Source organism: Symsagittifera roscoffensis, chromosome 5 (assembly GCF_963678635.1).
Source record: "Symsagittifera roscoffensis chromosome 5, txSymRosc1.1, whole genome shotgun sequence".
In the NCBI taxonomy this organism is placed as follows: Eukaryota; Metazoa; Xenacoelomorpha; order Acoela; family Convolutidae; genus Symsagittifera; species Symsagittifera roscoffensis.
The window spans coordinates 31,040,847-31,054,789 of NC_087066.1; the positions used below are offsets into that span (position 1 = coordinate 31,040,847).

The 13,943-nt window shown below is 31.9% G+C and overlaps 1 protein-coding gene across 1 annotated transcript in view; it reads right to left on the minus strand.

Moving 5' to 3' along the window:
* The window catches only part of LOC134846698 (uncharacterized), a 39,359-nt gene that overhangs the window by 6,393 nt on the left and 19,023 nt on the right, over positions 1–13,943 (minus strand). The window contains exon 2 of the mRNA XM_063864083.1: positions 8,168–9,064. Within this exon, the coding sequence (XP_063720153.1) occupies positions 8,168–8,760 (593 nt within the window). The 5' untranslated portion in view covers positions 8,761–9,064. The remainder of the gene's footprint in view (positions 1–8,167; positions 9,065–13,943) is intronic.

Genomic DNA, 13,943 nt, shown 5'->3' on the forward strand with positions numbered 1-13,943 from the left:
ATGCTTAGAAAACTTGAAATTTTTGCTGATAGATTCGGTCTTATGAACAACTTTAAATATTTTTCAAAGTTTTATAGTTGGATTAGCTTGTTTTACAAAACAAAAATTTTTTGCGTGCCGATTCAGTCTGTGAAATAAGTTGAACTTTCTAAATCAAAATTTTACTGGTTGAATAATGGCTAAAAAAACCTAAAACCCTTCATGAAATTATTAGAAGTATTTTTCAAAATCATAGCTGGAATAGCTTGCTTAGAAAAACTTAAGCATTTTGTGAATCCATTAGTCTAAAGTTGTTGCCATCCAAATCGGTTCAACAATTAACTTGAAAGCTTTATACTTGAAAGCTCGAAATTTTTGTGCGGACCGAACTGTTCTTTTAAATTTAAAATTTTTCAAACCAATTTCCGATAAAGATTAACTTCAAATTGTTTCTAGTTTCATAGCTTGAATAGCTTGATAAAAGCAAGATGTGTTTTTTTTGCGAGCCAAATCGTTGATAGAGACGGGCTTGCTTGTTTTATACATCAAATGAAAGACTTAATGCGCTGTGGAGGCCACAATTTAACTTTTCTACCGAGCACGACGTTTACTAATGCTTGGATCAAAAAATTAAGGAATCTTCCAAAGCAACTATCGAAATCATTGTTGAAGAGGCATTTATGCAAAAATTTTCAAGAATTTTCAATCATTCTTAATTTTTGAATATTCCAGAAGTCTTTTCAAACTCTATGAACTCGTCTCAACTTCAAGGCTATATAGTACAAGCTCACATTTTTTTCAAGATTTGCAATTCTACATTAATTTTAGTCTGAAATGAATCAACTAAAAACAGCAACCTCCAAGCTCTGAAAAACTGTTTTTTTTTTGCTAGCCGATTCAGACAAAGAAATATCCTAAATTACTTCAAAGTTTCGTTGCTTGCGCAGCTTTTTTAGAAGACAGCTTGCTTGTTAAATTTAAAACTTTAACCAAAGCGATTCAGTCTGTGAAAAAACTTGAAATACTTCATGGGTTGAATAGTTCTCTTGCAAAAACTTATTTTTTTTTCACAAATCGAAGTTTCTGAAAAAATTTCCAAAAATTTTCATAACCGAAATACAGCAGTGATTGAATTTATCCTGTCAAAATTAAACAAACTTGAATTTTAAAAGATTTGTTTCTCATTATAAATTGATGTTAGTAAAAAAACTCAGAGCACAAAACTTGCATAAAATTTTATAGAATTAATATAGTGCAATTTGTTTTCAAAATTCGGTTTAACAAGCTTTCCCAAAAAATAGATTATTTTGGATTTCAGTCCGTCAAAAATTACGCTGCGTCTACCTAGTCAACCAGCGACAAAAAATATCAAAACAAGGAGTGTCGGTTACTGTGCAAGTAGCACGGAATGTTCCGACCACAGTCTTAAAAAAATACAAAAATTTTTTTTTACAACTTAAGGTCGTTTTTTTCTGCATGTTGTGATGAAAAAATCTAAGCAAAAAAAAGAATATAATCATGTCTGAGAGTCATAGTAAAAGAAGCAATTGGAAAAGTTTTGAAAAACGAAAAAAAAATAAAAAGATTTAAAACTGAAATTAATCTTAGTTAAGCTAATGCAAGCATATACGGTCACCTTATTAGCTCAAAATTAGACCAAAAATCAAAAATTTTAAACCGGTTTTTCAGGACACAAAATTTTTTAAAGTTGATTGTTTCACGACTGAAAAGACTTTAAATTGATATATCACTCTCAAACCAGTCCGATGAATATTTGTGGTAGCTGATATTGCGTGGAAAACAAAAAGCAAAACAAAAACTAAAACACACCCGAATACAAAGTTCCTCCCCACTTTTAAGGGTCGGAACAATAAGCCTCTTATGAAGCTCAACAAAATTCAAAAGAGTATAACACCCAATTAAACGGTTAAATCAAGGTATTTTTGTTTGATAACATAAATATTGTTTTAAATAAAAAAAATTTAGAAGATTGCTTTATTATAGTTGTTTTCTATATTGTTGTAATAATTGAGTCGGTAGTCTCAGCGTAATCTTTGATTGAATAAAAAATCAAAGTAAACTGTTATTAGCGTAAAATTTTAAGCTGTAGTTTCAAACAAGAATTTGCACAATTTTCATTCTGCTGAATATGTAAGCAGCAAGATTTGTTGTCATTTTTTTTGCGTGAACTGAACCCAATTTAAAAAAAAATTGTTAAAATTCACGTTCAGCTCGTGTTGTCCAGATAATTTATTTCAGCGCTGTAGGTTGCTTCGAAAATCTTCATTATTTTGCAAACCAATTTGGTGTATGATTTAGATTGAAATTTTACGTATGTTGATTAGCTTGCTTATAATAACTTAACTTTTCGCGAACTTCAGTCATTTCAAAATTTCAAAGCTTGCAATAGAAAAAACTTTATTTGACAGACTAGTTCGTTGTATAAAAAATTGAAGTGTTTGTAACTTTTTAGGCGAACTGACTTAATATGAAATTGCTTCAAAATTTTTTAAAACATTTCATTGCCCGAATGACTTCTATATAAAAGCATTTGGCCATCCGAATTGCTCCGCAAAAAATTACTTGAAATTGTTTCAATGTATCGTAGTTGGAACAACTTGCTGAGAAAAAACATAAATTTTCTGCAATCCGATTCGCTTCGTGGAATATTTTGGAACATTTTAAAGTTTAAAAGCTGGCTTTTAAAAAAAATTTCTTGAACCGATTCGTTCTTTAAAATTTGAAAAAAAACCTAACAAATGTTCAAAGTTTCCGATTTCCGGCTTACCATTTGATTAAAGAATCCGACTTACCATATGATTAACTTTTGTTTGTTCAAAGTTTCATGGCGTGAAAGGCTTGATCAGAACGACAACTAAGTTTTCCAATATTAGGATATTTTTTCCAATATTAGGATATTTTTTGGCTCTATTAAAAGCTTTTCAAATGAGCAAAAAACCATTTCTACATTTTCAAAAGTTTTCAAAACTTTAAATTTTGAAAAATTTGAAGAGACAGTGCTTATTTTTTGGCACATCATTTACTTAACCTTTTTTTGGTTGCTATTGAATAGCTTGAAGACAAATTTTTATTATATGAGGCAACTAGAGCGTTAAGAACGTATTCGATTGCGTTTCGCAGTTAAGACTGAATATTCATCTCGATTGTAAGTAAACTGTGACCGCAAGTATTGTCGCATTTGGTTGCCTTACTAAGTTTTCGAATTATGTTAAGAATGAATATAATTGTTTCGTTTTTATGACTGAAAATGGAATTGCAACTGTAACGGTCGACTGCATTCAAGTACCGTTCAAGAAGTTTTTGAAAAGTTTTTGCTTCTCGTTTTTTTTCAGCCGTCAAAATTAGTTTTCCTACATGTGTTTACATTTAACTGTAGCTTGAAAAAAAGGGTTCTTATATGCGGTGGAACCAGATAGAAATCCTACTGCCTATAGTTTCAACTTGAAAACAATTGTTGTTTGTATAAATAATTTGAAAATGAATTTTGAGAATTTTGTAATTGCCAAAACTTGAGAACTTACTATTTTTCTGATCTGAAACAAAATCCATAATAAAAGCCAAGGAAAGCTCCTCTAATGCATAAATCAAAGCTATTCGTTTTCTGCAATCGGCTATGGAAAACTAATGGACTGAAAATGACAATTGAAATGTATAATTGAAATGTTTTTAAAAAAAGTATTGATGCCTCATAATTTCTGGCGAAAAAAAATCTGATGTAAACTGGGATTGAAGTTCTATAAAGTAGCAAACTTTGCCGTCTCCCATATCTATGATGCGATTTGTTTTGAAAGAAAATTGCGTTAAAATAAGTAGATATTTTTGAAGATTTGCCTGCCAATTTGGTGTTTTCTGCATTTCGGAATTTTCATTTAATTGTCATTTTGGTTTTGGTTTGTCAAAACACATTAAATAAAAAATGGAACTCGATTTCAAAAAGTAGATTGATTTGGAAAAACTGTCTATTACAGGCCAGTCCACCTAATGCAGAAAAGAAAACTGATGAATGTTTTCAGACTATGTGTATAGTTTATCAAGCAAAACAAATTACTATAAATATTCGCATTATGTTTAAAAACGTTAGTTTTTCTTTTGATTTATTTCAGGCTAAGTGTATACTTTATTAAGCAAAACAAATTAAACTAAACAATCGCATTATAAAAAAATCGCATTTGCACTAATTATAAGGTAAAGCCCGATGAGCTCAAGTTTAAATAGATATTTTATCTGTTTTCATTTTGTTTCGAGACTCAGAGAAAGCTACCGAATACTTATGCTGGACATTTTCTTTATTCAGTCATATTTCGAAATTTGAGTTAAAAATTTTGACGGAATTTTTTTATACCATTCAAGGTATTGTTATCCAAAAGTCAAATGAAAGGAACAATTGGAAAAAAAATTAGGGGGTTTGAAATTAATAGTTTTGCAAAAATTGAATATTTAATGCGCGTTCTTATAACACGCCTGAGCGTTCCAAATGGAGTTCCAGCAAATCAATTGGTCTGGTCATTGGGAAACGAGACAATAATTACAACTTTTTCTACTCTACATAGCAATTAGGGGTCAGAAGGATGAAAAACTTTGTTTCTTTTTTTTCAATATTCAAGAAAAACAATTTTTTTGGTACTTCAGTCGGAACATTCAGTGCTTTGCCTTGATATACGAGCAGTCTTGATGAAAACTTTATGATGCTTTAAAAGTTGCCAATTTGGCTAACAAAGGACAGTTAAGGCGCGATATATTTCTGGCATATATGAAGCTCATAAATTGCTCCTATTTCATTTCAGGCTTTGCTAGACGCTAATCACGTCACTTTGCACATTTTTTAGCAAGTGTTTCTATTGTTTTTTTTTCGAATTTTATCAATAAGTGTTTCTAATTCAAACGAGCCAAACTTTTTAGTCAATTCAATTGGAGTCAGTTGGAGCACGGAGCACTTTTTGATTGATATACAATTGAATTATGTTTTGTTTAAATTTCAAGTTTCAAAAAAATTTTTGAGACAAGTAAAAGAGAAAAGTCGTAATATTCAAGGTTTTGCGCTGAAATACGATCAATACTATTAAGCTAGGAGTGGTTTTATTGTTGATCGAAGATATCCCTTTTTTATACTGAACAATTCTGCAATAACCTATGCTTGTATGGATCGATTATTTCACTAAGTGCTTTCCTTATTAAATTGCGAAATTGTAACGCAGTGGAGAAAAATCAAACCAGTTTTTATTCTTTTTTAAAACTTATTTGAATTGTTTTCAAAGGATACACCTAAATACAAACTTTTTCATCAATCGAAAAACGAATCAAGTTGCCAAAGTCTATCATTCGGATTTTTTTGGCAGCTAAATGGGCAAAACATAAAAGAAATTTTCAATAAAAACAAGTTGGAATTCAAGTAATTAATTAAAATGCATATGATATATCTTAAGAAAAGCTTTTCAGGTCTAATTTCATATCTGAAAATTTGCTTTTCAGACCTGATTCAAATCTCAATATTTATTTTTCGTATCCACAAATCAGATGAGAGGACAAGGAGTTTCAGATCTGAAAGACCAATAACTAAAACAATAAAGAATTTCAGATATAAAAATATGTTAACGTTAGAAATAAAGATTTTGAATCTGAATTTTTAGGATGGGAATAGAAACTTTTACATCTGAAAAACTGATAAAGACAGAATTGTAAGCTTTCAGATCTGAAATTTTGATAACGCCAAAAAAAAATACTTCGGAGAGTTTGCTCTGATTTTTTGCACTGATTACTACAAGTATAAACAAATTTGTTTTTACTCTCAGCAAAAATTTACGCATTTTGATTCAGAATTACTTTTTGAAACTAGATCATCTTTAGATAACTTACTCAGTTCGCAAAACTTTGATGGTAGGAGTTTAAAAAATTAACCGTTGCAAAAAGTTAAGAGACTGTCAATTTATTTGCTTAAAGTGACAATTGCTAAAAGTAACTGTCAATTCATTTGCTTAAAGAGCATTATGATGCCCAATTCACCGTTTTCGTTTAAGTAAGACGAATTTTATTTGATCTAAATATATTCTGGCTACTGAGAAAATTTGTTCACTGGGTCGCTTCTAAAAAGGGCTTTGGTACGTAAAGCACTCGAACTTGTTTAAAGTGCCTTTAAGGTACTTGGCATTGAGCAGGAAAACTGACTCCAAATATCCTTCTAAGCTTTTTGCACTCTTCTTTGTAGTCAAAAGTGTAGCGTGCACAGAAATTTTTCTGGGGAGGGGCAGTTTTTCTAAAAAAAAAATTTGAAGTTGTTGCTACCTTTTTTTTTCAGTAGACGACCATTTTGATTTTCGAAGCTCTCCGAAATTACTATAAATACTCAGGCAAATTTAAGAAAAAACAACAGGCTTAAAATGACGTTTGGAGCACGTTTGACCAAAAAATTGGATTTGTTTGGCGCGCTCCCTCTAGTCATTTTGGCAAAAATTATTGAAGCTGGGCAGCCCAAAATGGATGTCGCACAAATATACCAATGGGGGACCCTTTGGAAAAAATTGGCAACCAGAATTGAGAGAAAGGGCAATCCTCCCCTTCCCCCTCATCACTGAGTCAGAAACAAATAGAAAATATAAATAGTTCAAGAAACAGACAATAAAAAAAATATACTCATATCAAAAATAAACCCAAATCGCTTGCTCCTTCTGCTTTTCAAAAAATGTTTTTGTCCCTATTTTAGAAGATAAAATGATAGTGACGGCATTTTTGTACTGGAAAGTTTATACATTTTGCTTAAACTTTCTTATACGATCTAAAAAAAGAAAAAAATCTGCCGGAGCTCAAATATAAATAGATATTTCATCTGTGAAGTTGGGGTGTTTGAAAGTTACCAATTCAGTATCATTAATGCGCGCGTTTTTTTTGGGGCTGGCTTCTTTTGATTAGAAGCCCATGTGATTACTTAGTTTGGCTCAGAAATGATGACACAAGTCCAATTAAAAAAAATACTTAGGACACATTACGAGGGCAATCGGAACATTCTTTGCTTCGCTTCGATGCGAGCACTATTGGTTTTAAGTGCGGCGGCCGTTTTGATTTCTCCGACCTGTCGAAACCCTGAAATGATTATTTTTCGTCAAATTTTACAAACTTTTGAATATTGGCGCCAATTAAAATAGTATCAAAAGATCTTTTGGAAGCTTTGACAACCAGAATTGAGAGCGTCAACCCTCGGCTTGCTACTTGAGCTTCTAAACTTCGCACAAAAATCATTCGAAATCAGTGCATATTAAATTCTCCAAATATTGTGTTAACGCATGAAAAAAACAAGTCTGCTCGAATTCAGGACAAAACTTTGAATGTTCTGACTGCCCTTTAACAACCTGATGAAAAAGTTTTTTGTTGAACAAACTGATGAAATGAATCGTAAATCTTTCACATACGCTGAGAAAAAGCAAGGTAACGTTTTAACAACGCTTTTATTAGCTGAATTGAGAACTCCTTTTGCTTAAAAATCTTTTTATAGCATAGATTTATCGGGGTTACGTCTAATATAGTGTAATTGCCATCAGGATAACCCGGGGCGGATTATACCCCCTCATCAACTATGACATCCATTTTAAGCCGACCAACCCTAATATTTATCTAAAGGCGCCTTCGGCGCCAATAAATACTAATTTTGAAGGGGAGCGCTAGCCGAAAAAAAAAATTGCTCAAAATGGGGTTTTTATACTGTTCTGAGAGTACTCAGGAAATCAGTTTGATCGATCCTCAAGAAGGTCGACAAATCATGTATTTAAAACCAAAAAGTCCCAAAACATTTTTTGTGTTTTTTTTTAATCATAAATTGAGTTTTTTACTCAAATAAACATTTTCCAAGAACAAATTTTTTTGCACGCAAAATTTAATTTTTTTTGTGTGTATGACGTAGTCGTGGATGGACTAATCTTGCATTTTTTCCTTTTTGCTTAATAATTTTTTTCAAAAACGCTAAAAACTCCTATTTTTTGTATGAAATGTTTATGTATGCCTTGATTAATGTCAGATAATTTAAAAATTCAAATTTTAAAAATATTCATTGTTGAAAATTTTTGCCAAAATTTAAAAGTTTGTTACTTTCGTTATATCATTTTTGTAAAACAAGGTGGAAACTAACTCATGTTCGACAAGGAACTATAATGTATGATGCAATATCAAATCATAATCTTACCAATTGTCTCCCATATCATTGCGTATATTTTGCACCTTTCCTCCATAGTGTGGCTTGTAATAAACATTCGGAAACGAAAGCTGGTCAAACTCAGTGTCTGAAGGCACGCCTCCAATGTATAAGCCACTCGTAATTCTGTCAAAAAGATCTGAATAAACTCCATCTAAAAGAACACTTTCGTCGTTAAATGTGAAATTGACACCATTTTCAAGTCTCCCAATCGAAATCTCGTTCCAGTTGTACTTGGTGACGAAGCCTTCCGAAGTGAAAAATGCTGAGTTCTGATTGGCTGAGGAGAAGGTGGCGCCAACTTGGTTGTCTATTAAGTAGATGTAAACATAATCTTTCGTAGATCCTTCGGAATCCATATATAAAAGCAGCCCATGTTCCGACTGGGGAATAAATTGTACGCTGATGTTGCATCTTACTCGGCAACTCGGAGTTTCGAATTGAATAAATGACTGTCTGTTTCCCGATAACTCAATTTGATCTGACTTCTGAACATTTTCTAGCGAAATAAGCAAGAAAGTAAACAGCACTGACGCATTTTTCGGCAAACTTTTTGAGAAACTTAGTGATTTTTTTCTTTTCATTGTGAAGAGTTGACCTTGTTTCCATCAGCGCCAAGGAATCAAAGAGAGGAGAACAAGTAATATTCTATGTCGATAGAATTCTGTTTTTTGATAAACTAATTTGAAGAAAACAAAAGACGTTAATGAGTGTGCTAGTTCAGGTCACGGAATAATGCATTCACTTCCTGGGGTAATTGATAAATGAAAGGTTTTCCATAGGAAATTGACTGCGGCGATTGTTGTTGTTTTCTGACTCTCAGTGATCGCCCAATTTCTGATGTTGAGAGAACTTTCTCTGATTTTTTTGCACCGACTGCAACTAAACCTACAAGCAGATAACCTTACCTTCACACCCAATAAAAATATACGAACTATTTTTGCAAAACTTTTTTTACGGAAAAAACAATTGAGTTTAAAGAACGAAATTGTAGAATGAAATTGTTTAAATTTCCATTGAAGCCTCTAACGAAACTTTGTACTTTTTATGTCCAGGTGCCAAAAGAGGTCATTTTGTCACCCCCGAGAGCTTTAAAAGGTGACTAACAGGCTTTCCGTTGTCAAAAATAAGTGTCAAAATTAATTCAAGAAACTCAATTAATCCTTGAACTCAGTTCACTTAGAAAAAGCTCAGTTCACTTGAAACTTTTCAGGTACTTAAGGGTATTGGTATTATCCCTCACTTTTTAATTAAAATACTTCAACAAATAGACGTTTAGAAAAGCATGTGTTTGTTTTACAATCTATATCTTAGCCAAAAAGGAAGGTCAAACAGGAAAAAAATTTGCACATTTTTTCAAGGTAACTTTAAGGGTTGCTCTACTTGTCTACTAAACAATTCCAATAACTGACGTTTCTGGTAAAGTTGAAGCTCAGAAAACATGTCTGCTCAAATTGTCTAGTTTGCGAAGTGTCTGCTTCTAAATCTGTCAGATTTTAGAATTTGTCCCCATAGCTTTGAAAATGATAGAAACAAAACCCGGATTAGCTGACTATACAATAAATTAAAAGGTGGGGAAATCTCACAAGGTTGGATGAGGGAAAGGAGATTGCGGTCAAGTAGCCTTATAATTACCCAGCCCAACCCCTCATCCAAAGCAGATAAAAGATGGCTGATATTTTCATAATATGCCTGACAAGACCTGTTAACGCCTCACTGATTAAGCGATATACGACAGAAATGAAGTAAAAGACTAAAAAGTAGGACACAAAGAACCGTGGCGTACTTTGTTGCAGAAAATATAACTTCTGAAAGTGTCAACAGGAGCTGAGCATTCTGAATGAGTTAATATAAGAACTATCGATTGCCTCCTAGACCAAAAAGAAAAAGAATGCACAAAAAAAACTTGAAAAGATTTCACAAACGCGTTGATTTATTGAAATATGTACGCATGGTCGGTGGGTCTTTTTTAGTTCAGCGGTCGGTCTAAGCGTCGTTATCAAGCGCCATACTTTTTATTGTCTCATCACAGTCTGGTTTGATCAAAAATTATTCCATAATAGATTTGAAAATGTACAGAGAAAGAACAAGCAGCAAGTAATGAGAACTGAAGAAGAGGTACAGGGTAAAGGGGGGGGGGGGGGGGGTTGGGATTAGGTGTATCAGCCAAAGCGGAAATTCGACCGTCACGCATCACAGCGCTTGGTTTCCAACTAATGTCCGATTCAATCGTAGCAAGAGCTCTGCAATCAATTTGTTATAATCGGCTTGACGGTTTTACGGCGGAACAATTCGTCTGAAGTCAAGTTAATATGTGCTACGTCCTTATCATCTCCATACTAACGCAATGAAGAATCAGATTTAGGCAGAAAAAAACTATTTTACATGATAATGACACAAAGTTTCATTATTCTAAAAATTCTTACTTTTTGACTTTTCAAAAAGTGTTTTTCCTTTCCCGCAATCGGTAAACAGAGAAAATAATCGGTTTTATTATAATTATAATCTTACTTTTAGCAAAATTATAATTAATTATAAGCGCCAATTTTAGATGTTTAAAAGATTTATAATCCATTATAATGATAACATTTTTGGTGACTTTTTAATAAATTATAATCAATTATAATTGATTATAATTTTTCCGAAAATCTATTATAATCTATTAAGATCTATTATAGTCTATTATAATAGATTATAATCCCGTTTTCTATCAAAATAATACTTTACAAGTTACAAGACAATGGATTATAATTTAGCTATTCTACATGAAAACACAGTAAAAATCAAGTAAACCAGGATATGAAATTATCTCGACGCGTGGAAGCGGATTTTCAAAAAAATTCCAAACATTTTATCGAATTTTTATAGGTTGACCAAATTGATTTTCCGAGCTCTCCCAAAGCGCTTAAAAGACGTTATTTTGGCCAAACTTTGTGCGCCGCAGGCAAACTTTTGAAGAAGCAGGCCAAAAATGGCTTTTTTAGGCATTTTTTGGAAAAATTTCACCAAAAAATCGCGTTTTTTTTGGCGCGCGCTCCCCCTCAAAATTAATTTTTATTGGAGCCAAAGGCCAAATGGTCCGTCACTAAATATAGATATCTCAAAACAATTCAAAGAGGGAACCCTTTGGGTAGGCAGGGGGTCGAATCCCTGAAAACAGGCGTCCGTCCTTGCAGTAAACAGTAAGAAAGTAAACAGTAAACAGTAAACAGTAACAAAAGAAACCAACTGCAAAGCACACAAAACAAAACTAAAATAAAACGAATTGATGCGATAAAGTTTTTTTGAACAAAAATGGATTAAATTCGATTAAAATGGATTATAATTCAATAAAATTTCAGAAATAATTTTTTCAAAAAATAATCAATTATACTCGAGGATAATCAATTATAAAATGGGTTTTTTTGTTTCGAAAAACAGTAATATTATAATCTATTTTTAATCGATTATAATCTCTTTTTTTTTTCAATTTTATGGAGACTGACAATAAAAATCCATTATAATCTATTAGTTTCTCTTTTACTGAGTGCGGGTTGTTTATTTTCTAATTGAAGTATAAATATTCTTCGGGCCTAGGAAATTGGACGACAATCAAATTAGACGAACGTAACAATACGGAACATAAACCATAACTCTTTGTAAATGTAGATGATTAGGTATGACACAAAACTGATCAGAACCATTATCGTAAACTGATTATAAAACAATAAATCGAAAAAGTAAATAGCAGTTTTGAAATGCATAAATTATAGAAGTGTGATATTATTAACGTGAATTGTGGTTGGATAACCAAAAAGGAATTTAGGCCTGTAAACAAACTTCACACAATTTGCACCCAAATTATCGTCTAAATTCCGTTATTTTCTGGACATCTTATTTGGTTGTCGTCTATTTTCTTAAGCCCACATTTTATAGTCAACTGGTTTGCCTCGATTGTTAATAACCAATTATCAATGCAAAAGTTATGCGACATTTTATCAAAACTAAAGAAGCCGACAATTTTGAAAAACTATTTCTGCTTGTACATAAGCTTAATAAAACCTTACGAAATTTAGTTTTTTAGGTTTGCAATTATTTTTTTTTAAATTCAATGTGTAGAAATTCTGGCACTACTTTATTTTACAAACACTATTCTTATTTGAAAAAATTGAAAGTGTTAAGCCTCCATTGAATGGTTAACAACACTTTATGACAGAAAAAAGCGGAAATTTGATTTTAAACAAATTTACGCCTCATTTTCAAGAAAAACAAAAAGGTTCTCTGCTTGGATGCCTAAAACTTCAGACTAGTTTTAGGCCTCCAATCAATCTTTTTGAAAGGAGTTTGTGATTACAATAATGAAAACATAATTGATCTGTGCTCAAAATTACAAAAAATTTCACCTGTTTCCCTTTTTCATGTATTTATGGCTATCTTAAAAAAGTTGAATTGATTGTATTTATGCGCATTTTACATTTTGTTGTCTAAAATGTTCGAGCTCAGCAAATTGATCTGCTCTCAAATTTATTCCAGATTGAAATAAGTTAAGTTAACTAGCTGTTCTGAAAAAAGAACACAATAACAAATCTTTGATGTTTTTGCCTGTGGATGGCAAGTTTTGTAAATGTAAGCGTATATTCTAGAACGTATAAAAATTTTTCAATAAATATGAATCGACAAGATTTTCAGACAATTTGAAGTAGGTTTTTAAAATTTTTCTAATGTAAGCAGCTGCCTTCGTTTCTAAGACTAGCAATTAGTTTCAAAAGGAAAGTGGTATGACCAACAAACGTGAATGATTTTGATCATTTATCAATGTTTTCTCTGAGTGAAGCATTGCATCATTAGAATATATTAAATTTCAAACTATTAGATTGAAAGATACTTTTTATTGTCGAAATTTTAATTTTCATCTGCAACATTTGCATCAATCAAAAGCTAACAGATTCTCACGTTCTCTCAGATTACTAAAAAAAAATCCCTGCAGAAAGTATTGTTACACGCCTATTTGGCCAAACAAATTGAATGGCCGTATAAAACTATAAGAGCAACAAGGATATCCGGTTTCTGTGCAAGTAGCGCAGAATGTTCCAATCAGTCTTAAGAAATTACAAAGTTAATTTTTTTCTAAATAGTGTAGTTTTTTCGGCGTGGTGTGATAAAATAATCCGAGCGAAAAGGTAGAGATTAGAAAGTTTTTTCATTTATTGTAAAATATATAAATTGGAAAACAAATTTAAAGACAAATAACAAAAAAAAAAAACAAAAACAAAATACATATTAATTAATTTTTCAATTTTCCCCCTATAGTTTTGAAATTTTTAATTCTAAGATGAAGCTAAAAACTCCAAAAACTAACTTCTCGAGGCTTTAACTTAGCTAATGTAAGCCAACTCACTCGCTCGAAATTGACAAAAATTCAATAATTTTAAACCGGTTTTTCTCAACACAGGGAAAATTTTTTCAATGTCGTTCAAATGACAACTGAAAGAGCTTTAAAATGATATATCACTCAACCTAATCCAATAATTTTTTGTGGAAGCTGTTTTTGCGTGAAAAACAAAAACAAAAAAACTAAAACAAATTTCTTCTCAGTTTACAATGGTCGGAACAACAAGACTGCTCGTACATCAGGGCAAAAGCCGGAATGTTCAATATACCCATAAGCAGTTTATCGCTTTTTCAAGGTCATAAATTTTCTTCACTTTTTTGAAGCCACTCCGGCAGGCTATGTTAAAGGTGTGTAATTTGCGCCTGCCTAGCGACGTACTTTTAGTTCGAAATAGCC